Source organism: Coloeus monedula, assembly GCF_965178545.1.
Source record: "Coloeus monedula genome assembly, chromosome: 1".
NCBI lineage: Eukaryota > Metazoa > Chordata > Aves > Passeriformes > Corvidae > Coloeus > Coloeus monedula.
In genome coordinates, this window is record NC_138781.1 from 30,732,820 (window position 1) to 30,759,541 (window position 26,722).

At 38.6% G+C, this 26,722-nt stretch overlaps 1 protein-coding gene across 10 annotated transcripts in view; it reads left to right on the forward strand.

Moving 5' to 3' along the window:
• The window catches only part of HDAC9 (histone deacetylase 9), a 456,537-nt gene that overhangs the window by 223,059 nt on the left and 206,756 nt on the right, over positions 1-26,722 (forward strand). For 4 of the 10 annotated variants that reach the window (XM_082290871.1, XM_082290873.1, XM_082290872.1 and 1 more), the window contains 4 exons: positions 9,052-9,293; positions 10,232-10,382; positions 12,456-12,582; positions 14,463-14,584. In XM_082290871.1, coding sequence (XP_082146997.1) covers positions 9,052-9,293; positions 10,232-10,382; positions 12,456-12,582; positions 14,463-14,584 — 642 coding nt within the window. The remainder of the gene's footprint in view (positions 1-9,051; positions 9,294-10,231; positions 10,383-12,455; positions 12,583-14,462; positions 14,585-26,722) is intronic. The other 6 variants (XM_082290868.1, XM_082290867.1, XM_082290869.1 and 3 more) reach the window with 3 other exon arrangements.

Below are 26,722 nucleotides of genomic sequence, written 5' to 3' on the forward strand. Positions count from 1 at the left end.
AACCCTGCCTTTCCTTTGCTTTACATCATCACCGGGACCCTATATTTTCCGTTCATTTTCCCTGCCTTACCCACAGCGTTTTCTCTTTGCATGTTGTCAACTCTTCTGCTGCTAGGTATCAGTAATCCAGCAGGTGGACTTCTGAAAAACAGCAAGCCAGCGATTTAGTGTTATCTATTCATTTTCTTTCAGTCCCTGTGCAAATATGCTCAGTGTTTTATGTGAGCAGAGGGAGAGAGAGTCCCCTGTGCGTGCTGCAGTTCAAGGCAGCGTGGTACAAAGGGGAGCAGAATAGGAAAAATGTCTAATTTTTCTGCAAACAGAAGCATCTTTGCTAATAAACATCTGCAACTGTTAATTCTGCATAGAATACGTAAGGCCTTTATTTCTGAGCTAGCAGAGTAAGTAATATGGTGTTGCCACTCTCCAATTGGCATACATTTACTATCTCATTAGAAAGATTCTTTAAAAGGTATTAATATCCTTCTGTTGGATTTTCCCCCTCCCCTGGGGGAGGTTTCTGTTCAGTCCTCCCTGTTTCTGTGCTTAGGATCCACAGCATTTTTAACCTGATGCTTGTCAAAAATCAGGATGTTCCATAAATATTTATAAGAAACATTGGAATAATAGAAGGTCTTCCTTGATTTCCTGGGTATAATAGACAGGTTGTAAGCTTATGTGTAAATGCTAGATTTTGCTATGCGGTAAAAAGGAGATAAACCAAAACTCTAATTGATGTAGTGTTTTGGGGAGCGTATTCTTCTACAACAACAAAAACAACAACAACAAAAAAGGAACTGGAAGATACTATTTTCAGTGCATTTTTGGGGTCAGTCATCTTTTTTCTTAAAAAAAAAAAAGTTGCCAACAGTTCCTTGAGAGATTTGCCCTACATCTTGCCTTCCAAGGGTTTTGTTTGGAGCACTGGTTGTCACACCCCTGAAATAGGAAAGCTATTTGGGGATACTTGTTCAGCAAACCTCCACCCCCTGTCTAATTTGCTTGGAGCATGCTGCCCTGTGATACTTCAGGACATACCTGCTGGCATGCCCAAATGGTAGCTGTTGTGATACTCTCACTTCAAGGAAGAGTTTTTCCCCCTGTCCTGTATCTCTGTCATCACCTTGAGATTAGAATAGTGGTAGCCTCACTGCTGTAAATTATTCAGCAGGTGTAAACTCAACATTGTCACAAATGTGCCTGTAGTATTCACAGGTAGAGAAGAGATGAGAGATAAGTAAGTGAAAGTCCTAAGTTCTGAATGTATTTGGTACCCTTTGTAGCCTCCTATTGTCTCTGGATCAGTGATGAGGCAAAGACTGCAGGTCTCTAGAACCCACCATGGTGCCCTTGCAGCCATCCATAGCAATGTGGGGGACCTGGTACACTGTCTTTTAATGTGGGATGATACCGATTACAACTGAAAGCGAGTTGCCTTTCTCTTGTGTGTGTGGCATCAATCATTATACATGTTTTAAAAAGGGAGGTGAGAGGAACCTTTTGTATCATGTCTGCTCCATGATTTTTTCTTAGCTTTTCAGGATATGATGCAAGAATTACGTATGTGTGCAAGTGCACACACACAATTATGTCACAGTACTTTCAATTTAATTAGTTAATTCTAAGGTTTTGTTGAAGTGACTGGAAGATACTGATAAGCTGGTACTTGCTGACTTGGAGATATTGTATCTACACATTTCCTTAACCAAAAGTGGTGCTGCCACCCAGTACCACTGGGTTCTCACTGACAGTGGTACTGATTTGTGCACAGAAGATCCACAGCCAAAAGAATGCTATTTTACATTCTTCCCTGACACTTTTTTGTGCATTGATACCATGCAGAGGGCGCACTAGTGTTTAATTGGTAACCTGATGCCATAATTTACACTGATTTATTATCATTATCTAATGGAATAATCAGTTATGTCATAGATTTTGGAACTGGGAATAAAGTTACACAGAAATTCTACATTTTAACTATATGTGCATTTATCTTTGTCCTGTTTTTATTTTGCCTGCAACAGTAGTGTCTAGAATTTAGGGTATTTGTGTTCCTTATATCAAAAAGGCTTTTTCTGGAAAGTGAAAATATGCCTGTGTGCTGATGGGTGTAGAGAAACGTGTGTGTAAAGGTTCTACTAGGTGAAATATAAATAAAGTAGCTCAGAAACCCAAATATAGCTCAGCTTGGATTTCTTGATAGCAGATCATCCCAGGTTTGAATTTAAAAGTGTTTCATGTTCTGATGTGATTTACGGGGCACATTTGCCTTTATTGCTGTGACAGAAGTGGTTGGCCTGATATTTGCATGAGCTCTGGCAGGCTCATAAGTGGAACTTTCACTCAAGTATTCAGTATAGAAGAAACAGCAAGCACTACAACATTTAAAAACTTTCTGGCAATAACAAATTAGATGGTATTTATGTTTGTGCTTGTTATGACTGTTTGACTCAAAAGCCTATTTGGAGAGAAGGAATCTGATTTTAGTAAATCAATATAATAAAGCCTTTGATTTTTTACAAAAGCCAGCTAACTGTAACTTCAGTGTTGGTATTTCAAGGCCTCTCACTGATATTTTAGAAGTTTGTGGTTGTTTGAGCTTCCTTTCCAGACCCTGGGGAAATAAGAGTATGGTAAATCAAAGCCCAGATCACTGTTTGCATTTATTTTACTTCTCATTATGACATGTATGCAAACACTTAAAAGAAATAGAAAAAAGGTATAATCATGATAAGATCCCTTTTTTAGAACAAAGGGGAATACTTTTCTAGTTTAATTTATTACACTTCTCTTTAATACTATAAACTGAATTGAGTGCCTCATCAAGTTTGACAGTTCACTTACACTTCTAATTCAATGATAGTACTTCTTGAAATAATTACTAACTCTTGAGAGATAATCCAAGAAAATAACTGCAAAATATTTTTTCTTATCTGAAATGTCTCTTAATTTCTTGCTTTTTTTCTTTTCCAAGTGATGAAGTTTTAAAACTGCAAAGTGCAGTTGAGTACTTAACTGCCAAAAAAAAGTCATCGTGCTAACTTTGAAAGAAATTTTCCATTTTCATTTGCTGTTTTTCTGCTTTCATTGCCTGTGATAACCAAAATCCAGTGTGAGTATGAGGATACATAATGAGTCAAAAATATTTAATAACATTCAGTGAAATCTAGGTGACACTTTTTTCAGTTTGATGCACTCTCTAACATAATTGAGAGAGTGGAGAAAAAACCTGCTGATTTTATACATTGCAAAAAAGTTTTAAGAGTGTCATCCTAAATCTGGATGCTTCTGTCCCCATGCTAAAATGAGATGCTCAGAAGGCTGTCTTCTTTCTTCCCTGTACTCTTGAGAGAGGCTCTGCATCAAGCTTCTCAGGTGGCATAAAGAAGCTTTGCCTATATTGAAGTTAACAGAGGAATGACAGATTATGTGAACTGAGAATTGAGGTACAAGACTTTAGCTACCAGAGCTGAAATGATAAAAGCATCCCATGGGAGGTAACCTAACCTTTCACAGTTTATTGATCATCTGACTTGTACTTCTGATGTCACTAGTTATTCTTAACATTTCAGCTTCTCGCTCCTGCTGTCTGCCACGCAGGTCTTGCTGTGGCACCGCTTCCCCCAGGAAGCTGCCAGCCGCCCCTCCTCCAGGGAACGGGCTCCAGGTTAGGACATTTTCTGCACTCTTGAACACTGAACAATTGCTGTGGCAGTTTTCATGCCAGTCTCAGTCCTCTTTAGTCATGGCTATTCAAAACCACTTTTCTTGCTTAATTTCCCATCATCCTCCCAACGAACACATCTCTCCTGTGTTAGCTCCTTATTTACACTGTGGCCTCACTGCCACCTCATCACTGTGCCAGGGCTGCTCTTAGGTTACAGAGGGAGCAGTGCTCCTGTAATGCAGCTTCTCAGAGCAGAAGTTTTAACTCCTTTTCCTGTGTTTCATCCTGTGCTCGTGTCTTACTGCCTGGCCAGTCCTTCTCTGTCCCATCTCCTGCCAGCTACTTTGTGTTTCACATGGTTGCCAAAATTTCCCTCTTACTCTCTGTTCCTTATTTCTGCAACTTTCAGCCTCCTATGGTATTTAATTTTTTCATTCTTTTCAAAGATTTTTTTCAATCTATTTCAAAGACACCATTATAGCTTTTCAGGTATTGGTGCTTTTCAAGTCCTGAATGAGTTGGCACATAAATATGGTTAAAAAAATTCTAGGTTTAAATTGTAGAGTAAATTTAAAGTATTATCTTTATCAGGGAGGAGGTGAATCTTCTGCTCTTCTCAGCATTTAGGGCTCTTTTCTGTAAATTCCTTAGTGCTCTGATTATGTCATGATTGACTGATGGCTAATTCTGCAAAAAGGAAGAGATTTCACTTTCTTTGAATGAAGACACCAAATGGAGCCAGTTTCCTTTACACTAAAATGTGCAAAATTGTTCTGGTTTGTTATCATTTCATGAAAACATATGAAAACTATGTAAAGTACTGTACAAGTTAATAATAACTTTAGTTGGGCTCTATTTTGTAGAGCAGAGTTCAAAAGAGTAGCACTGGTATAAGCTCTCTCATTCTCTTTTCTTTGTGATGCTTCACCAGCATGCTGTCTGGGGTAAGGTCTGGCCATTTCTTTGGATACTAGTTCTTCTAGATTTTACTTGGGTTTTGTGTGTTTTCAGGAATATGTTTTTATTACCGAATACTGCTGGTTGGAGAAACTTGCCATCTGTCTTTTGTCACATGTAGTGATAAGTTTCATTTAGTGTTCCAAGTTTTGTAGTCCTCCTTGTTTACTTTATAAACCTTAACTGTTTCTCCTGTATAAGTTTGCCTTGAACAACCAAGGCAGGAGAAGGAGACTCACCAGCTTCATGCCCTGTTCCTATCTCCAGCCCTTTTTACTGTCCCAGCCTGAAAATGTAACTCAGACATTCCTTTGGGAAAAGGTTAACTTGAATCCCTGCAGTCCCAGCAGTCCACACAGTTCCTCTTCTGTAAGAATCATAAATGTACTGGACGAGATGGTCCATAAGCAAGTCTGCTAGCATTCTTTTTGATTGCATCTCAAATCTGGAATAGTGACTGTTCAGCTGATGACAGCATTCCTTGTTTAAGGTAACTGCCAACAAAAAAAGAAGATTGCCCCTCTTGGGAGATGGTGGTAAGAAAGCAGGCTGCTTTATTTTCTGATGTTTTCCTTTAGCACTTGTGATTTGGAAGATTTGTGTTTCTAATACACCAGGAATTGAAACCAGTCACCAGAAAGAGAGCTTGAAATGCCATCTCTTAGTGGGACACTTAACAGTTGTTCAGTGTTCCCATTGTAAGGAGTGGTTTCAAAGAGCAAAGCCTGAGGGTTCAACCAAGCTCCTTTACCTCTTTTTACACAGGCTCCAAGCATCTAAATCACTCAACAAGGACGCTATTTTTCAAGTATCTTATTTTCTTTCCACAGAATTTCAAAAGCCCTGTGGGAAGTGCCATCTATGGAGTATAATTGATACGGACACTCTTCTGAGACTGTTTTTGTTGTTATGTTTCAAGATAAAGGCAATTGAGTATTTATAGGAAAAATAAATACATATGCCTTTTGCAATGTGTTGTAACTGAAAATTAAATATTTTTCTACTCAAATTTTGGCATATTTCCTGGAATCACTGAGCTTTCAGTAACATTTTTAGTTAATATTCTGCAGCCTACTGTTGTATTCACCACAGCTGACATGAACTCAGAGAGTTTGTCTTTATTTAACCTTAGTGAGGAATCCCAGGCTTGCTCTGTAGTTGGCAGAGCTATTGGGAAGGATCTTCCGTGGACTGCAGTGGAGAGAGTGAGGACAGGGTCCCACTCTGAACCATGCTTGCTACAGCTTTACTTCATTGGTGATAGAAAAATCCTGCAAAATAAGTGAAGTTAGCCTTTATCAAACTCTGATTAATATTTGCTTTCATTATCCATCCCTTTCCTTCTTTGTCTAATATTTTGATGAATCCTGTTGCTTAGATCCTGCATCCCACTGCTCCTCGTGATGTTTGAAGTTGAGGGCACTGATCAGGACATTAATTTTTTACCAGTAGAATATATATGTGTAGAGGGGATGAAAAAACATAAAAAGCCCCAATGAGAGTAAACATTCTGCATCACCTTTGCTCTCCAGAGACTTAAAATTGCAATGGTGTGCTAGTGGGAGGAAGAAGTTTCAGCCAGAAGTCAAAGCTTTTAAAGACGCTGATTCTGATTCTCTGCTCCATTACACATTTTTCACACTGACGTAGTTCCACGGAGCTGCTTTGTCTCTTTCTTTTCAGCTAGTAACAAATAAGAATGTACTGGCCTGTGGCATTAGGACTGTGAAACAGACAGTAGCAAACCATTCAGTTTGATTGGTGATCTTATAGTTACTTGTTTACAATAATTTCATTGATGAGGTTGACTACTACTCAGCTAACAGTTACTTAGTACAGTTTTAAGACAGTAATTACCTCTAAAAGTTAATACTTGCTATGTCAGCAGTTTTTAGAAGTATTGGTGGTAACCTTACTGTTAGCAATATTTATGCCAGGAAATAAATGCTTGTCTTTATTGGTCAGTATACATTGACACTGAAATTACATGAAATATTATGTATTGATTTCTATGGATTGAAGTCTAGAACTACCTTAATGTTTGTTTTCCCTCACATTAAGGGATGAGGTTAAGGTCAACTTGATGAAGTAGATATTCCAGTGCTAGATTTATTATTTGAGTGTGTGAAAATTCTAGAAAATGTGTAGCTTACCAAATTGAGCCTGGTTTCAGTTGCAGATTTACTAATAGTGAAAGGAAATTTCCATTGTTTGAAAAATCTGGATGACTCCTTTCATCCTAAGTTCTCTGAAAATTAAGAAATGGGATGCTGGTCCAACATAGGAATTATAATCAGCCTGAATCACCGTGCAGATCCGTAGAGGTTGATTTGCAGCCAGTATCTGCAAAAGAAGCTGCAGGGTTCAGTTTGCAAACACTATTGTGAACCAAACCCTGCAGGGTTCAGTTTGCAAACACTATTGTGAAACAAGCCCTGTGGGGTTCAGTTTGCAAACACTATTGTGAACCAGACCCTGCAGGGTTTGCTGAGCTCCAGTTACTGCTCCTAGTAAGGCTTATTATCCTGTCACAGAAGATGTAAGAAAATCCATCTCTCCCCTTTAAACGTGATAAACCTTTGTCACCTACAATGCAATTAATGTTAAAAATAGAAGAGTGCTGATGATAAGATTGTGACTTGCAGGCAATGAGCCATTGTCCAAGTACAGGAGACTTATCTGCCGGGCCAGTCAGCCTACACTGGTTTGCTGTCAGATTGCTGATTGCCATTTCTCTCCGGGTTTGATGAAATATTCATGTCTTTGCTCTGCTCTCTGCAAGCACTATTGATTTCTTGTATAAACGCGGCTATATTTAGTCTAGACAAATGGAATGTGGATTGCTGCTGAATAAATGGGATGAAAGGCTGGGGGTTTGCTTGTCCGCTTCTCTTGGTCGGTGGCAATTATTTATAATCAAGAGTAGTTTTTCTGACTTAAAGGTGATTTTTTATAATTTAGTTATTAGTCTCAGAACTAAAGTAAGCACTTAGACACAATCATTCTGTTGGGATAGCGGGTTAAGAGGCCAAATTATGCTCTAAGGTTTACAATCACAGTTATTAGGATTTAAAAAAAAAAGGTGCATGTTTTCAGAATTTTGAGAATAAAAAAGTGTGATCAGAAAAGATTTTTTGCATAGAAAAGATTTGGTGCCTTTTCCCTTATTTTTTGTAAAATCTCTTACTAATGGGTTTGATTGTACAGTTAGAATTCAGTCCTCTCCATTTGCTGCAGTTTCAACTTCAATTTTGCTGCCTCTGCTTACTAGAATATTTCTGTTTCATTTTGGTTTTTTCCTTGAAAACAAATACAGCTGCTGCAGAGCAAAAGGAGAAAATAAGCTTAAAATCTTGTTTCCAAGTAATTTGTGATAGCATGTTTGTTTTCAGTTAATCATCTTTTTTTCCAGTGAAGATAGTGGAGGAATGGGAACTGGAGTGAATGTGTTTGTGTTTCACTGTCCTCTTGTGGATGGAATCAGAACTGCTGGGCTTTAGCAGAGACCTTCAGCTGCTATTTATTTTCCTTTTGTAGTTATGTTACTTGTTAGTTTTTTGTTCTTTTGAAACAGATAAAGCTACACTCACTCTCTTCACTTGATGTGAAAACCAGAGTTTTACAAGTATTGTAGGGAAAGTGATCAAATCTCTCCCTTCTGCTGCTTTTTAGTCCCTTCGATTTAAATTAGGAGATAGAAAATAGAGGATCCTCCATTAAGTACTTTAATGCTGGATTAACAATGTATAACAGTGCTACAACGAATTTAAATAATTAATTTTCTGTGTGCTATGTCTAATCCACTCCAATCATGGTGGTCACTTTTCCAAAAACTTCTCAAAAAACTGTATTAAAACATCTCAATTTGTGTCTGAAATTATTTTCCCATGTTATATGTTATTCCTCTGTGTTTGCCAGGTATATTTATACGCAGTAGCCATGGAGCACTGAGTAGCTGTTCATGTGTAACACTATCCTCTGAAAATCCACACACTAGCTTTGCAAAATCTGTTGCAGTGCAGTGGGAGCTGCTAGGCCTTCATCTTATGCTGAGGGAGTGCCCTGAGTGTTTATTGTGTAGCATCAATAGTGCCTAGGAGATTCTCACTAAATATTGCTCCATTGGGCTACAACTTGATTTTAGAACTGGGTTGTGTGTTAACCTGTTTAGCAGAATAGCAGTCTGGGAGTATTTTTGCAGAGAACAGAAAGAAAGTGCTAAATAATTTGTAGTATCTCCAGTCGCTGGTAGGAATGCTGAAGTTTGAGTACAGCGTAGACTGCATTAAATGTTTTGTACTGTACATTAAATGTCTGTACGTTGAAACAGTCTTTGAGTGAAATTGGTCTTCTTCCCAGCAGGAATGCTCTCTATTCTCCTTCTGTTCTATTTAACATATATACGTTTTGTTGTTTGCTTCCCACAGTGGATGTGAAGTCGGAGGTCCCTGTGGCACTGGAGCCTATCTCACCATTGGACTTGCGAACCGATCTCAGGATGATGGTTCCCATGGTGGACCCAATTATGCGCGAAAAGCAGCTACAGCAGGAACTGCTCCTGATCCAGCAGCAGCAGCAAATTCAGAAACAACTGCTCATTGCAGAGTTTCAGAAGCAGCATGAAAACCTGACCCGCCAGCATCAGGCCCAGCTCCAGGAACACATAAAGGTAGCAACATTTTTAATTTATCCCTTACTTTATCTGCAAAATGAATATGCTTAAGCAGACACGGAAAGGGAAAATGCCTGAAAGGTTTGCTGTGACTGACAGATGGTGTTTGAGTGCTCTTTGCTCTGTATCAGGGTGATAGAAGCCTTTTAAAGCAAAACTGCTGGCACCTACCAGCTACTTGCTCACAACAGACCAAGGCAATACTATGAGAATCATCAAGTTCATGAAGTCACCACATTCACAAAAAATCAAACTACCTATTTTACAACCTGGATTTTCATCTGAACTTCAATATCACTGGTTTTTTGGTATATACAGTTTTTAGTATATTAAAAGACTGCTTTTTTTGGGCTACTGCTTGAGTTTGTGGCCACAAATCAAATTGATAGGCAAGTGCATAATGTTTGCATTTGTAAAATGGAGGCAGGTCATAGTGATAGTGTTTTGTTTTCATTCTTCTCTGAGCTGCCTCACATAATACAAAAAGAAAATTATTTGTAGGATTGCTTGCACTATAGTAGGATTGCTATAAGGGATTTTGACTGAGAATTTATGATCTTGCCTTTCATTTCATTTTTTTCCTTATCTACTTGCCATTGTGCTGCTGTGCTAAGCTTCCACTCGATGGAGCTGACAAATGCAGCAGAGCACAGCAGCCAGAGTTGGGTGATGCACAGGCAAAGAACAATGTGAAGTTTCCAGGCATCTTTGCCAAAAGAGAAAGAAGTGAAACCAGATCAGCAGGCTGCTACCTGACATTATAGTTCAATTTGGTGACAGCCAGTAATGCACTATGCCGCTTAAAAGTCAGTTAAGAGATGAAAAGAAGTGTAAGCATAAAAGCAAGAACTGATCCTCAGTTACTCAAGGGGGTTGTTTTGACCAGGACTGACCTAGAAAACTGCACTGTCTCATGTCTTTTTGCTCTGTGCAAGTTACAACAGGAACTCCTAGCCATTAAACAACAGCAAGAACTCCTTGAAAAAGAGCAGAAACTGGAGCAACAAAGACAAGAGCAGGAACTGGAGAGGCATCGCAGGGAGCAACAGCTTCCTTCCCTCCGAGGAAAAGAAAGAGGACGAGAAAGTAAGAGCCAATGTACCATGAATCCTAATAAGAAATTAATCTATTCCCCTTTGCATTCTCCCAGCCAAAATGAACTATGAACAGGAACCTGAAGGAAGCCTGTTCCTGTGTGAAATACGCAGAAGTCAAGACTATGCTTTGAGAAGGGCAGGGCCACCCACTGCACCCACAGAAACACGTTTCTGGTGTTTGTGCAGACTTGGAAGACTGCAGGAAAGCACAGTTTGACAGACTTGTATATATGCAACTCAAGAGTCAAGCTCTTTTTATAAAAAATGAGGAAATTTGAAAGCATAAAACTTCACACAAGAACTTTCTGAAGAGGTTATTTCTCAGTACAGAAAGCACTACAAAACAGCAAAAAATTAAATTAGTTGCTGAGCATTGTTTCAAGATGGAAAATAAAATTAAATATTTAAGAATATCTTAGGATGAGATTTCTGAATATTTTGCTAGTACTTTTTCAAACTGTCTTGTGTTTGTCCTTGATGCCATTTCATGAGGCACAACCAAGAGTTATTTCTAGCTTATATATAGCTATAAGGAAAATAACTACAAAGGATTGTTGGGGTTTGGCCCTCACTAGAGGGAGACAGATACAAATAATTCTCTTTAGTGTGGTCAGTTTGAAAATCAGGTTGAAGTACAGGGTGAAGATACTCAAAATGAAGCTGCCACAAACAGGTACTGTTACTCCCCCTGCTAAATGAGCACAAGAGTTAACTGACAAAGACTGAAGCAGAAAAAAGCTTTTTTTTCTTGAGTGGAAAAATCTATCAGTTCAACAGCTGTATGTGTACCATGTTGTAGGCTTTAGCAATTAAGGTGTCCAGGGTGCTTCTAGTACTTTGAAGAACAATGAGCCCGTAAAAAAATTTCCATCTTACTGGCCCAGAAGTGTGAGCGTGTAGAAACTGCAGAACAGAAGGTTCCCCTAAGTAGTATTTAAAAAATCAGCCTCCACATGAACAGTTGGGCTTTATTAGTGCTCCTGCCAGAGGAAGAGCAGAGATGTGACCTCAATGGTTCCCTTCTCAATTTGAACTTGCTGGGTGGCTGTTCAGTATGTAGCAGCCAGCCAAGCAGCTTGCGACCCCTCCAGGCCCATCCCCAGCCTCAGAGTTTGTTGGTGGTGGTAATCTATTTAATGAGCAGAGGAGGGAAAGAAGATGTGGGCAGGGGAATTGGGATATGAAGCAGAGAGTTAGTAGAGGTATTTTATGGGCAATGGGTCACATGGGACATGCTCAGCAGCTCAGATGTGGTGTGTCAGGGTTGGGTAACCAAATACTTACAGTATCAAGTATGCCTTAGTGCTGCAGCTTTGAAAGAAATGGAGTTTCATCCCTTTTTTTTTTGTCACTGATTACGGAAAACCAAAAGATTTTTTATTTTCATACTTTTTTTTCTTTAATGAACACTATTTTGGCTGTGAGTAAAGAAACATATCCCATGCTGCAAGCTGCAATTGGCAGTTTAACCTTACAATGACATGCTCTACTTTTTGCCCTGCATTGAGAGAGGTTAAAATGCATTTTCTTCTGTCTTCCAGACATCACAGGTAGAGGCTCTTAAGGGGCTCCAACTAAAAGCCTCACTGCTGGCTCTTTCTGCAGTGTTCTGCTTATAACTAAGACAATGTTCAGAGGACAGTTTTGCTGTGTTACTACTATTACTTTATTGGAAGAAAAAACATTCATTACTAAAAACTCAAACCAACCTTTTGTTACTGTCTTTTTACTTCTATCATTGGTTTTGTATTTGGATTGTTGGAAACTATCAGGAAATAATTTAAATTCTTTAGGTACATCTGGCCCTGGATAAATGGCCTCATCTACTGTTGAAATATTCCTTATGACTTCACTGGATTTTTGGGTCATGGCCAGCTTCAGGCTTCTACAGACAAGCATTTAATCCAAATGTTTCTCATTTTGACTTTTTTCCACCAATAGCTTTTTATAGTTTACAAAACTTCCAGCAATAAGGCACAGACTCTGTTTGGGGATTTCTTTTCTTTAAAAAGGTAATTTTTTTTAATTAAAGATAAGATACATTTAACTCTGTGTTTCTTAGGGGCAGTGGCCAGTACAGAAGTGAAGCAGAAGCTTCAAGAGTTCCTGTTGAGTAAATCGGCAACAAAAGACTCTCCAGCAAACGGGAAGAATCATTCCATGAGCCGCCACCCCAAGCTCTGGTACACGTATGTTCAGTATTAAGCTGCTTCCTTGTCTCGTCGAGGTGTCAGCTAAAACTTGGCAGAATGCTTTTCCAGCAGGGGTGTTGGGAGTCTGCCTCCAGAGCAAGGCAGAAGCTCAGCCCAAAAATTAGTGAAAAGCCGTAAGTGTTGTATTTCTGGTTGAACTGAGGAGTATTCAGTGTTCAGTGATGAGATGAGAGCTAGATGAGAGCAAGACTCAGAAATTTGTATAACTGTTTTTATTTCAGCTGCTTCATCTTTTGTTGTTATCACAAATTTTACAACTACACCTGTCATTTTTGCAAGAATCTTAAATTTTTTCAGTTAGAACAACTTCGTGTTTGTCTTACTTGGATTTTGAATCAGTCACAAAACATTTCTTCTTGAAGAGATGCTGCTCTGCTTCCAGTGAAGTTGCTTGAATGGTGTAAGTAATTCGCAAGGATTTTGAGAAAGACAGAGGTCATTTAACTTTTCTTACTCATGGATTTTAGTATCCGAACTGCATATTCTTATGTTAACCTGGCCTTGACAAGAATCTGCTTAGACCATGGAAGCAAGTGATTTTGTTGAGTCCTGAAAAGGGTTTATTGACATGTTAAGAGTTTACAGTTTTGCAGTTTTTATTCCCCACATAAATGAATCCAACAAAATGAACTCTTGCCACATTTCTGAAAGACTTCAATGTCATGTCCAAATTGACCTTCAACTGGACAAACAGAAATGCATATGGTACACTAGATTTCCATGTTCTACTCATTCTTTTTCAAAAGGATTACTGCAGGCTGATACGTGGAGTTTGCATTCTGAGCTAACCAGAGCATTTTGGTAACATGATTTAAGGTACAGTTACATTGTGTTTGGTGGAGATACGGTACTTAAATTTTTTCTTCCAAATAATGCATAAAAGTCTCTTAAATATGTAAGATTTCTGAGCTAATAATCTGAGCTTCAGATGACTGAGAGTGAGGAGCTCTGCAGAGGATGCCTTCTGCTACACAGGAGAAAGTAGTACTTCCTCTCGTGACAGAGATGTATTATTGGGTAACCACACTGCCTTAGAAAGACAAGCAGAGTCTGTAAAAGGCCAAGTAAAATTATGTTTAGATAAACACAAAGTTTTAAAGTTTCGCTCCTTTCCCTCTCTCCCTCTCTAGATAAAAATATCAACAAACCTCCCCTCTCCCCAAAAAACCCAACCCATTTCTGAGCCAAATGATGCAATTTCTATTGCAATTGTTCAGAAAGCTCTGCCCACAAGATTTCTTTCATCCAGCAGTTGTCAGAAAATACTCTTCAGCTTGGAGCTTCTCTGCTGACATGAGTGCTGTGTGCTGCAGAGTGGTGTCCTCACAAGATTTACAAATTGAACTTAAATTCAAGGTTTCATTTACCTTGTGCACTAAATAATTTGGGGGAGGGGGATATCCAACAGATAATAATTCAATATTTCTGGTTAATTTTATACAAGCCCTCCTGCCCTGAAAATCCCCCACATTTTATAGAGAAGGCTTGATCAATATACATCTATTTGTACATGATAAACAAGCCTTAAATGGCTTTTGCAGTGTGTCAGCTGATTCATATTAAAATGCAACCACCTGCAATTCTCAATTCCCCAAACTGGTGACAGATCATGTCTGTAGATCAACATGAATCTTGTCCTGTGTGACTTCTATAATGAGTGCAAAAAGTGCGTTCTTGGGAATCCCGAGGAGCTCCATCTCTTACTGTAAGAGTGAAATTGGTTACATGAGCCTGTGGTTTGTGCACACTTAGACGAACAAGAACATAAACACAGCTGAGATGTGTACAACATGTGTAGATAGTTACTGCTGGTCACCTCAGTGACTGCTAATTTGTGACCTCTGTGTCTGCTGCAGGGCTGCCCACCATACCTCACTGGATCAAAGCTCTCCACCCCTGAGCGGGGCCTCGCCACCGTACAAATACACTTTACCAGGAGCACAGGATGCCAAGGATGATTTTCCACTTCGTAAAACGGGTGAGTTAGTGTCATTTATTCGAGCCCTTGCCCAGCAGTTCTCCCACCCTTTGTTTTAACCAGACTGTCCATCAGCAAGGCATGTATCATATTCCACAAATCCTGTTCAAGATGATACTATGGGTAAGTTCAAAGATCCAAACTGCATATTTACAAGGTCAGCCTGGCCACATGGTACCTAGAGTTGGTGTTTCCCAGTGCTAACAGCTAGTGCAAACTTCAGTTCTGATAAATTTTGTTCCTAAACAGATCATCATTTCATTGATCTTTATTTTCTTTGCCTCAGTGTAACTTCTGGCTTAAATAACTTTATCTGTTCTGCTTGGTAGATACAGCATCTATCTTCAGATGGTATTCTGCCTTTAGACAATGATTTTCATGGCATTTTGAGGGGAAATCATGGAAAGAGGAGGAATTGGGTTAATATTATATTTTGTGTCATTGGTTGTCAAATTTTGTATGCGTATCACAGAATCACAGAATATTCTGAGTTGGAAGGGGACCAGAAGGATCATGGAGTCCAGCTCTTAAGTGAATGGCCCATATAGGGATCGAACCTGTGAGCCTGGCATTATCAGCACTGTGCTCTGTGCATATACATGCATTTGCATGTCTTCTGACACATAGAAAATGAGTCAGATGACAAATTTTGAAGGTTTTTGAATATTTTAGAATATTTTAGAAGATCTAACAATTGAATATTTTGTCTTGCCAGCAGGTGAACTATAGACTTAGCTTTTTCTGCACCATAAAGAAAGCTAGAATGGCAGTGGAGTCCATGTGGCTGTTGCCTCAGGACTTTGGTGCAGTGACTGGTATCCAGGAATGCAGGGAGACACTCAGAGGAGGGGGGGGGTGGGAAGGAAAAGAAAACATTAGATTGCTTATTGCATGAGTCTGCTGTTGAGTGATATAGTTACGTTCAGAGAGAAAGTCTGACCCCCTACTGTGCTAACAGCCTTTGAATGTGATTTAGCCACTGGGAGATTTAAAACTAACTGCAAAACTGACTTGAAAAGAAGTGGCATTTGGAACCAGCATACATTCAGAGAGAAAATCCAGCCTGTATCTAATACTTTGGGGCAGACTCTCTAAGCTCATATTATATCCCCAAATATTTTCAAAGGAATGGAAGCATGAAAAGCAAAATGCTAATTTCTTGTAGCTGAATTACTCTTTGTACAATACGGTGGCAATATAACAAGATTCTATAAAATCTTGTTCAGGCTGTTCATCATGATAAACCCTTATGTGGTTCTCTGCTTAATACCACTGTATAATATCTATTTTCTGTGCCAATAGATGATACATTTTCATTTTTTAAACAAAAGGATGTATTCTACATCTTCTAAATGCTGTGAATCCATCTACATATATTTGAAATGCAAGCTTTAATTTTTCTCCCATGTTTATATATCTTAAACGTTGTGATTGATATTTATGATGTGTCAGACTGTTGATCTGTAAAACAAAACATTTTCAAACTTCGTAACAGTAAAGTTCTCGTGCAGCTGCTAATACTTTTATATCTCTGTGGGGGTTTCAAAATATTCCTTAATTCAATTCCCATTGTCTGCATAAGAGGACTATAATATAATTAAATCCAGATGTTTTCTATATGTTATTCCAAATATTTGGGCATGCAGTGCATCAGTTCCAAAATTGAACAAAGGACATGATGACTCTCTGAAAAGATATCTACAGAATAAATAGACAAATACTAATATAATCATTAGTATAACTGTTTCTATGACATTGACATAGCGATTCTGATAAGCAAATATAAATGAAGTGTACAGCATGCTGTATGTTAACAACAGAGGATATTTGATAGCTCTCCATATCCGTGAAAATAGCAACTGTTAATATCCTGTTTACACATCCAGTCTCTCTGTGTATTAGAGTTGTTTAATTCCAGCCTTCACCAACATCCCCACAAAGTTTTCAATGATTGTTCATCAGGTTGAGAGTAAAAGCAACAGGAACCAAATCGACGCAAGTCAAATGACCCTAAACTGATCTGGGTGGCTATAGGGCCATCCTCCAGGCAGAGGGGACATTGCGGAGCCTGTGTCATCCTCACGGGACCTTACTAGACAAAGATGTCCCACGAACACTCATGTATATGGACAGGCTGTAAGGCTGCAGAAATCTGACCTTTGCCATGAGGGGTGAACCTCTTTTCCTTCCCTTCAGGCTATGAACGCTTATTGCCACTGGCTCCTGGTAAACCCTCTGTGGTGCTGAACCTGCGTGAAGTCAGCAATTCATATGAAAGCAGACCTCACATTCCTTTCAGCCTTAAGAAAGGAATACCTGTTGTGGCTTTTAATCACAGCTTTGTTTTGCTTTTTATGTTACTTTTTTTTTTTTTATCTTTTTAGTATAAGATACAGAGGTATCTTTCTCTTCTCCAATTTTATAAAATGCTCTTGTAAGGTAAGTCTGATTGAATCAAGTACTCTGAGATCAGATTTAATGTGCAACAAAGCTGAATGATTCTTTCTTGACATCCTAATGTGTTTTTCAGTGCTAAGGGAACACCAAGTGTCACACAGGCATTGTAAATCATGAGTTTTGCTTGCTTGCTTTATTGCTCAGTAATCCATTTAATCTTTGCTTAATTAGTCCTGAAGTGGTATCTCCTTATTAATCTTTTAAAAATTAATTCAGAGAGAATAGTAAAAAGGAAAATATTCTCTGTAGCTTTCACTCTTCTAGCATCTAGAATGATGGAATGCATAGATAACTAGGGAAAGACTTGAATCTTGCTCTGTCAGTGTTTACACTTAGATACCTGAGCTAACATCCTAGTGCAGTGACTGTGGTTACTCAACAAGTCTCAGCCATGTGGATTGTTGCTTTCTGTACAAGATGCAGCAGAAGCTGACAGCAGTGGGCTTCACAAAGTTTAGCTGCATGGAGGATTGGGACTGTCCTAGGGGCTAGAGGCCAGAATATGCAGCTCTTTGCACAGCTGCATTCAGATGTTCTGTGTTGACAGACTTTGAAAAGAGCAGAGCAAGGGGACCTATTGCTTCACTGGATAGATAAATATACCATAAGGAGAAGCTACACATCTGTAGCTACAAGCAGAATTTAGTGTAAACAGCGTAAGATCAAATTTTAAAAATTCCCAAAACTTGCACCATGGATACCAGTTATAACATGTGTTTTCTGCAAAGCACCCAAAAGACTGAGCAGCACATGGCTCATTAACTTTCAATGAGACTAATGCGTCTAAATTACCCAGAGAGGTTTGAAAATACCTCCCTATTACTGAACACTTTTGAAATTCATACTGACTGTTTTAAGAGCTCTGATGGGAGCCATGTACTTTTGAAAACCTGATCATTTAATATGGGGAATTTTTGCTTGTTGAGCTCCTCTATTCTGTGATTATCTGTCCAGGAAAATATTATCCTCTTTATGAGGTTACTCTAAAACTAACAAAAACACAGTAAGCAACATGGGGTGGTAGGGTAGAAGATCTTTTCAAAGATTTTTTTTTTCTATTATTTTTTACCTTGTTGAAATGCAGAAATTCTGGCAAATGGCTCTAACATTTGCATTTTTCTTCAATCTTTAAAATTTCATTTTTTGTGTGCAACTGTTGATACAAACCAGCAAAAGTTCCAAAAGGGGTTCACTCTCTGGCCAAAGCTGCATACTTTTCAAAACTGTTGCTGTAGGTGAAATTTCTGCATTTTGTTTCATGTTTTGGCTTTCTTTGGAAGAAATTCCTGGGGACATCATCATATCAAGTATGAATTGTTTTTTCTTTCCTGAGTTTAAAACAATCATGGAAGAACGGGAATGTCAATCAGTATTTCTATTTATTTTGGTTTTGTGCCAGTTGAATCTTTCTTTGCAGATGGAATTGTAAGCTTACGAGTTGCATTGTGCTTAGGGAACTGAAGATCTCTCACAATATAACAATTTGAAAAGATGTTTGTAGCTCACTTTCCAAAAATTGGAAGCATACTCAATGGAAACATAGCATGGGGGTTTTTTTAATAGCAAATAATATGAGGTTCTTCCTTGGATAGGAGAAGTTGTGTAATTTCATACAGGAAAAAAGAGGAGATGAAGGATTGTTTAATATTGTGATGAAAGAGAGGAAGAAGGCTGTCCTGCACAGCCATGAAGATCACTCTGTAAAAACCATATTAAGTTAACCTGGTTAGGCAGTAGAATAACAGTGTAGCTCTTATGTAAATGAGAGTGAAAGATTCCTGAATGAGAACTCAGCAGACATAATTTTTTAAGAAAAGAAATTAATTAGAATATTTCCTTACAATTCTTTGTGCAGTTAGTGACTCAGTCTGGAGCAGTTGAAACTCAGAAGAAAAACATTTTGTGTGTGAAGGTTTTTCTCCTTTCCCCTTTTGTGCCACCAAATTTTATTTCTGTTTGCATTTTCTAGGAAAAGACTCTTTTGTGAAGGAACAGTATACTGAAAAGCTGGATTTCTTTTGGTTTTCATTTAAAAAAGAGGGTTAGAGTATCTCAAACCCTCAATTACCATGTCTGCCAAAATGAAGAAGTCCAGCTCAGTGAAGTGCTATTTTTCTCTGAATTTATGAGTGAGCACAATAAATGGGAGAGGCACTTTGTTTATTGAAGCAGGGAAGTGAGGCAAACATACGATTCTCCTAATTTTATCCCATTTTCCAGGGATGCTAAGCATTCCTGCCTCTCCAGAGTCCTTGTTTTCCTGGGTTGGTGAACCATCTCAACAAATTTGGACTGGGTAATGTGCCCAGAAGAAATCAGTACTTATCACAGTGACAAGGAAAGAAGGTATCCTCATGATACCTTCCTCTTCCCAATAGTCACCAAACGTTTTTAGCATTCCCAAATTCAGTTTAATAACTTCAGAGCATGTAATTAGTAGTCGGAGGTTTTAGAAAGAGAAGAAGCTTTCACTTGCAATTGCAGAGTGAATCAGAAGCAAAGCTTCTGCATTCATGTAATGAATGGGCCAAACAAGTGTCCAGGCCCTGGGAGCCAGCAGCTCCAAGGAAATGTGATGTCGTCGTAGCTACTGTGCAGGGCTGCTGTTGTCTCCAGCCCATCAGAGCCCTGCAGCCTCCCAAGATGGGGCTGAGGAGGAATGCCCTGTCATTCTGATTGAATTCAAGTTAGAGGAGAATTTTTTTGAGATAGCTTAAAACTAAATAGAAATGAGTGCTAGGGTAGGCTTAATGACACTGTCAAGGAGAAAAGAACTTGTGTAGGTATGCTTCGGTATCATAAAAGCTGCCAGGGCCTGCACCAGGGTTCAACAGGAGTCATCACCAGAATGATTCTCATGAAGACCATCATAGTCTTCCCATCAGTGGAAGGTTGTTTCTCTAATGTATTTTATTTAACACTTACTTTTAATTGCAAAAAGCAAGTTTTTTATGCGTGGGTAAAAAACTTACTCAGTTTCCAGATTCACTGTATTTCTGTTTTAGCAAAAATCCCACTACTTGTCCATATATCATGTTCTGTTTTGCCACTCTATGATCCTACTGACCCTTCTTCATAACTGGACTAATTATACAATCCTGATCAAAATACTATCTTCGTTCTTTTACTGCCCAGTGTATAACCAAAATTGAATTATGAAGTTCTTCTTCAGGTGATTACATAAAAGTTTTCTTACACTAACTGTGTATGTTTTCAAAAATGCTTTTAAAGTTAGCTTTAAGAAGTAGCTTGCATAACTTTTTGATAACCAGGTAATCAGATACTAGACACCTTTTTGACTTTTGAACCTAAAGAAACAGCTTCAATAAGCAACAGGGAGCAGTCCTAAAATCTAAAGCATTTTAAGAGCATAGTGTCCACTGAAAATGAAGTGGAATGTTTTTAATGGGTATTTCAAAGCTTGTTCCCTCTGGATAAATAAGTTACAAAATACTGCATATAAAATTTGAGACTCTTTGAAGTTGTAGAAACTGTCCTGTTTGATTTCAGTAGGACTAGGATTTTTATTCCACTGTATCTAGAGCAGAGGCGATTGAAAACTTTTAGAAAAGTAAACCAGAACATCTAAAAGATGGCAAAAAGAGAGAAACAGAGAAGTGAAAAGTGGAAATCACACGGTATGGGATCATCCAAAATAGAAGATATCGGTTAGTAAAGACTGCACTTCTCCAAAATCCTGCAAAACATAGTTTCACTGAAAAATCTATTCAAACCCACAACTTTAATTAAGGGGTTTAGCTGCCAAATAACATGTTGTGGCTAAAGCCAAGTAAGTATTACAGAGCCATTCATGAGCAAAGGCATAAGCTTTGTACTTTGCTTTTGATTTTCTCATGGGAAAGTAATATAAATGAGAGTGATACCTCCCTGTTGGCTTTAACTGTTAGAAATGCAAAGCATGCTGAAATTGTACATAATTCTCTTCCAAAGGAAAGGAAATAGCATTTCAATGGTTTTCCTCAGTGTCTCATTGAGTTATGGTGGTGCACAATTATTCCTGTTAAATTACTCTACCAGATGGAAGGTTACATTGTATATTTAGCTAATTAAGTTGTAGGGGACTGGAATTACATCCCAGAGCATAAAGAACCTATCTAAAAGTAAATTTATTTTAATTCAGTGTAGTTGTTAAGGTGCAGCATGGATGTCCAATTAAAACTTCAAACGTGGGGTTTTTCTTCTCACTTTGCTTAACATGAAGAGATACCTCACAAAGTTGGCCTTGCCTACAGAAGTTCAAGAAAACAAACATCCCTTCGATGTCCAAACTACTTCAGAGCCAATTTTATCTTCATTTGTCTTCAGTGGAGCTGAAGTGCCTTCCTACTTTTGAGAGGAACTTGGCCTATGGTTCTCATCTTCTAGGAGAGCAAGATATACTGTGTTTTGGTTGCTTTTGTTTTCTTGGCATCCTGTTGCTTTTGGACAACTCTGGAATACAATTCAGCAGTCTAGACCTAACCAGCTCATATTTCCTGATAATGCTGTTGCCCTGTTAAACTGGGGGAGAAGCTGTTGGTGTTTCATCATTAATTTCCGAAGGTTGATGAAATACTGGATTGTACTTTTTGTCTGACATCAGTGAGTTATCACTCCTGGATATTTTCCTAGATTAAAATCTGTGGGATTTAAACACCCTATGAACTAATTCCTTCTTTTATGGGGCTTGGGGAACAACTATATTATTTTATTCTATAAAAAATGGATCATATATCTAGGATTCAAATGGTGACCCTGGCAAAAGCTTTGACTTTGGGGGCTAGGGGATTATCTCTGGCAGTTCTTCACTGAAGAGAGTATTTTTTCTTGGGATTCAGTGGATTTGAGAGGGGGATTTAGGCTGAAGAGGGGGATTTGCTATATTTGCAGAAAGTATGATATTATATTCCCATTACTTCTTCCCAGCTAGAACCAACTGGTATAGATGGTCAGAAGAAAGGGTAAGAACTACCAGTGGAGACCTAACCAGAAGGACTTCCAGTCATGCATATCTTAATTTATTTTTTGAATTATTACCATTCAAATGAGGGTTACCCTCTATTCAAGTGCCTGTTTCATCTTCTTTCTCCTCTACACCTCCTGAGAACTCAGATGCAAGTTGGCTCCAGAAAGTGCTATAAAGATGTAATAAAATTACAGAATTTGATGACGTGCAGAGAAGATGAAAATGAATTTTAAACTATTCTTATTCTTTAATTCTATGGTTTAAGACAGTAAAGTAGTATTTGCTTTTTAATCCCCTACTTATTATTGGAAAAGGAAACTATTTTACCCATAAGAAGATTAAGGTGGACCTGACACAGTCGTGATGTGTTACGGGTTCAGCAGACTTGAGATATAATGACGACTCATAAGGCCCAGTAAAACCATGGCCTCCTTGAAACTGCTGTATCACCCTGTGGTGCAAATCCAAGGAGATGCTTTTTCTTTGCTAAAAATTAGAATTTATTTAAAATTCTATCAAGAGACCTGTTCTTTTGCCTTATAGGTTACATGAAGATCATATATCAACAGGAAATACATCATATTGTTCAGATATTCAAGATCTCCAATTCTGGCTAAATCCAAGCAGTACAATAGTTTCTACATCTAACTTAATAAATTATGCCTAGAAAGATAATACTTGTTTGCATAGGTAATGAAACAAATATTTTATGTTTCATACAGACTGCAGTGAATAACAAGGAAAAGTTAGATATTTAAAGAAGCTTCAGGGGCTATTTCATTTTTGAACCTGCTTTAGAAAATTAATGAAAATTTGCTAATCTTGTTAAATTGGTTTCCTTAGCCTGAAGAGAGCAAAAGGGCTGCAAGATCCCCTCTAATCTAATTAGCTCTTTTACCATGTGTTTCACTAAACCTGTTTTTTTATTTAGGGAATGGATATTTACCTTAGTCTGAAAAAATAAAGCATTCTACCTTTTACAGAAGTAAAATAAAGCAAAGGACTAAAGGGTTTCACATATGACCAGCACTCCCCACAAAGTGAATGGTTGTACAGGAAACAGTTTCAGTATATCCTGAAAACCCATTAGGTGATGCAAGCCAGAAAAACAAAGTGTCTCCATCCTGTGCTGCCGTATCTGGTTCTCCTGCCTTGTTGGGACCACCCAGCAGCCAGGTCCATGTAGTTCTTGGGAGAGCTTTGGAGGGCATGTGTAAATAGCTTTCAGTCCCATGAATCTAATTTAAAACTCTTTTAGAAGTGGCATTTTAAATCATCAGAACTGAGAAGTCATTGAACCCACACAGCTACACTGCATGCTGGTGTCTTCCAGTCTATCATCCAGTGGGAAGAATGTCCATGTGTACATTGTCCAATATTGTCTTCTATTGGGATGTGGCCTTCTAAAGCAAATGTCAGTCAGTCGTGTATGAAGACAAAGAGGCACTGCTCATTGTGCCTATGCTTTATATAATCATGTGGAGGTGGCTGAAACACTCTGTGGCAGCCTACAGGAAGGCAGAGCAGCAATCAGAAACTTCATTCAGAGCAGAGAATAGTCACATGATTGTGAGAAATGTGCCGTAAAAGCTGTGAGACCACCAGGTCTCTCAGAAGGACAGACTCATTCACAACTCTTCACAAAGCTGCTGAGGAAGCTGGAGACGGTTTTTGTCCCTGACCTGTGTCTCTCTGCCTCTCCAGCTTTCTGCCAGGCTTTGATTGAATCCATAGTTTTGGTGAGGAAGCCCAGATTATCTTCACATTTATCCTTTCTGTTGTACTTAAGGGTGTCTTGTGCATTTCATTCTGCCTTCATCAACTGAAAGGGAAACTGGGAAGTTTCTCCTTAGCCCGCTACTTTCAGACCATCTTCTAAGGAGCCTAAGATATGTCTGTTCTGGTTGATTTTGTTGCAGTATTAATGTGGAATTTGACCTTTTCCTTGGTCTCCAGGTCCAGGCATAGCACAGACAGGCAGGCTGCTTTATTACTTATGTATATTACCAGGGTGACTGGAAGCCCACAGCATGGACCAGGAACCTGTTGAGCTATGTGATGAACCTGACAAAATGAGGATCTCTTCACAGTGTGTTTTTTTTCCTGTTCTGACCCTTCCTGCTTCAGGAGAAATCACAACAGAAATCTCCAAGTCATCTCATTATCCGCATGCAGTATCTTGAAAATTTTCTATTTCCGGAGTGCTAGAAAAAAACTTGAGAAAGGATAAACCAGTGGTATGCTGGCAATACCCCCATTGTGCTAACCAGTGCCATCTTAATGTTTTTTCCTGCAGTTCTGAGGGTCTGTAACATACCTCATATTTTGTGCTGTAACTTTAAGCTATCTCAGGCACAGACTGTCATGGTTGTGTGTTGTACAGCACAAAATCCTTGTCTGTACATGAGTCTCTAGTATATCAACCTGTGTGGTGTGAATAAACAGATATCTTGACTGTGTGTTCAATTATTGATACGTGTTAGATATGAGCCAGAAAAAACCCCAAACTCCTGCATGGAGTACAGCGCAGAATATATTCAAATCAGTATCACATATGACTCTTCACAGCTTAAAAAAGTATAGCTAAAGAAATGGAGAATACCTGTGAAGATTTACTTTAAGATCTTGAAGTCTTCGTTTTTTAATTTTTTCTGGTGACCTAATTATGTTCAGGAAGTTCAGGTTGCTGTTTTAAAAATAGTCTTAGTTATAGCAGTTGATGCCTGGGCAATGGTGAACAATTTTTCTTTCCCAAGTAAGTTTTGCCAGTGTTGCTCATGCTGGTGTTGGAATCTTTTTAGCCAAATCTAGCATCATTTACCTCGACTGCCCCACAGCTTTTCTAAGCCAGCCTGCTTGTGAGGAAAAGGAAATGCTTTCACTTTAGTGCTTTCGAAATCTGGACAAAAGCTCACTTTCTGTTCTTCAGGTTTCCTATATATGGCTTTAGCCTCGAGATGAGGACCTGCTTGCTATGCACCCTCTCCCATCCCCCATTTCCTGCCTGGCTTCATTAAATGCTGATTTGAAGTTGGCACACGCTCTTCTGATACAAAAGTACTACTGTGTTCCAGGAACCATCAGAAAGTAATGCATTGTTGTCTTTTACATTCTCTTCATATATATGTCTTCTCCCCATGCGTAAAAAGGATTTTCATTCCTTCTTCTTAAATACCTCTGCATGTTTAATAAAAAGAAACAGTGAAGCAAAGCCCTGTCAAGAAAACCTCAGCTCGTTTGGGAGCAATCTGGCCCCAGGCTATATTCTTTAATGCTAGTATCTGCAAATTGCTAATATTAAGCAAAATGGAGTATAGGACATAATGACTTCACCTAATAATTTTCCTATCTCTTGTGCTTGTATCTGAGTATCCTGCTCCTTAGGAGAGACTAGCTTTCTTTCACCTGATCAGTGATGGCTCATGTGATCAAATTAATTTGTACTTACATAGAAGCCTGTATATTTTCCATTTTAAGAGTACAGTTACATTATTCTTTCTTCCTCTATGAAGCCACTATGAAATATGAGAAAGATCATTGAGATGCTGTTTTTCTCCTTCCCCTGCAGCAGAAGTTCTTAGTTCTGTAGAGATAATTACAAGTCATGGCAAGATGTTAAGTAACCAGTACTTTGATTGCCCGTAGTATCTTTCTTATCTGTTTCCCACTTTGAATCATTTAAAGAGTAATACCAGTCCATAATTGCCAGCACTAAAAGGAGAATAAGCCAGGTAATAGCAATAAAAATGAACAAGCCATACTACTGTAACATCTCATTATTCCAAATTATGCTACAGCTACATAAACAAAGTAATTTTTAGCTAGTCTTTCCTGAAATCCTCCCAAGTGAATCACTCGAATGGTTATCAGCTGATTTCTGTTGAGATCAATGACATGGGCTTTGATTGCCTTCAGAGAAAATAGCTGTGTCTTCTTGTTTTCTTTGCAACAAAAGCCTTTCAAACAATATATGTTCACTTTCTCCAAGTGACAATTGATTATGACTTGTTCCAAAATGCTAAATATAATAGAAGTGCAAAGATTTGTGGAGCAAAGAGGTTAGCCTAATAGAGACCAACTAAACCAATATCAGCTGTATACTGTTTCTTAGCAATATTTTAGATTCATAGCCCAACCAACCAGACTCCTGCCATGAAAATTTGCCATCCTGTGTTCCTCATCCTCATGGCCACATTCCTGGCCATGTGCTCTTGTTTTTCTCTTGTCTGCGTCATTTGGGTTACTTGGTCAGATGATTCAGTCCACTGTAGCTGCAAACCAGCAAACCCCACCCCATTCAGCTCCTCCACCACTTTAGAGAGGCCTCTTTTCCTCATGAAGGTGAGATACAGGATGTCTGCTATATGGGGTAGAATTGGTTTGGTTTTGAGTTCTGGACCACAGTGGGATGTTCAGTGTATAGCAAGTTAGCCACATGCATTAATTTTCTTGCTGTGTCAGTGTCTTGGTTTATGGTTGAATCACCATATAGACTCCCTGATGGTCTTTTCAATAATTTTGTGGTATTACTGTAGCAAAAAAAGTTAATTCTTAGCGGCTTGTATTTGCTTGAGAAAGCTGCTCTGCAGCAAGCTGGGGAGTAAATCTTTAGCCTCAAAAGTTATTTGGCATTGACTCCCCATGTGACACTTTCCCCATGGAGAATGACTTTGTGTGATGAACATAGTCAGCCATGGCAATGGATTAATTAAGCT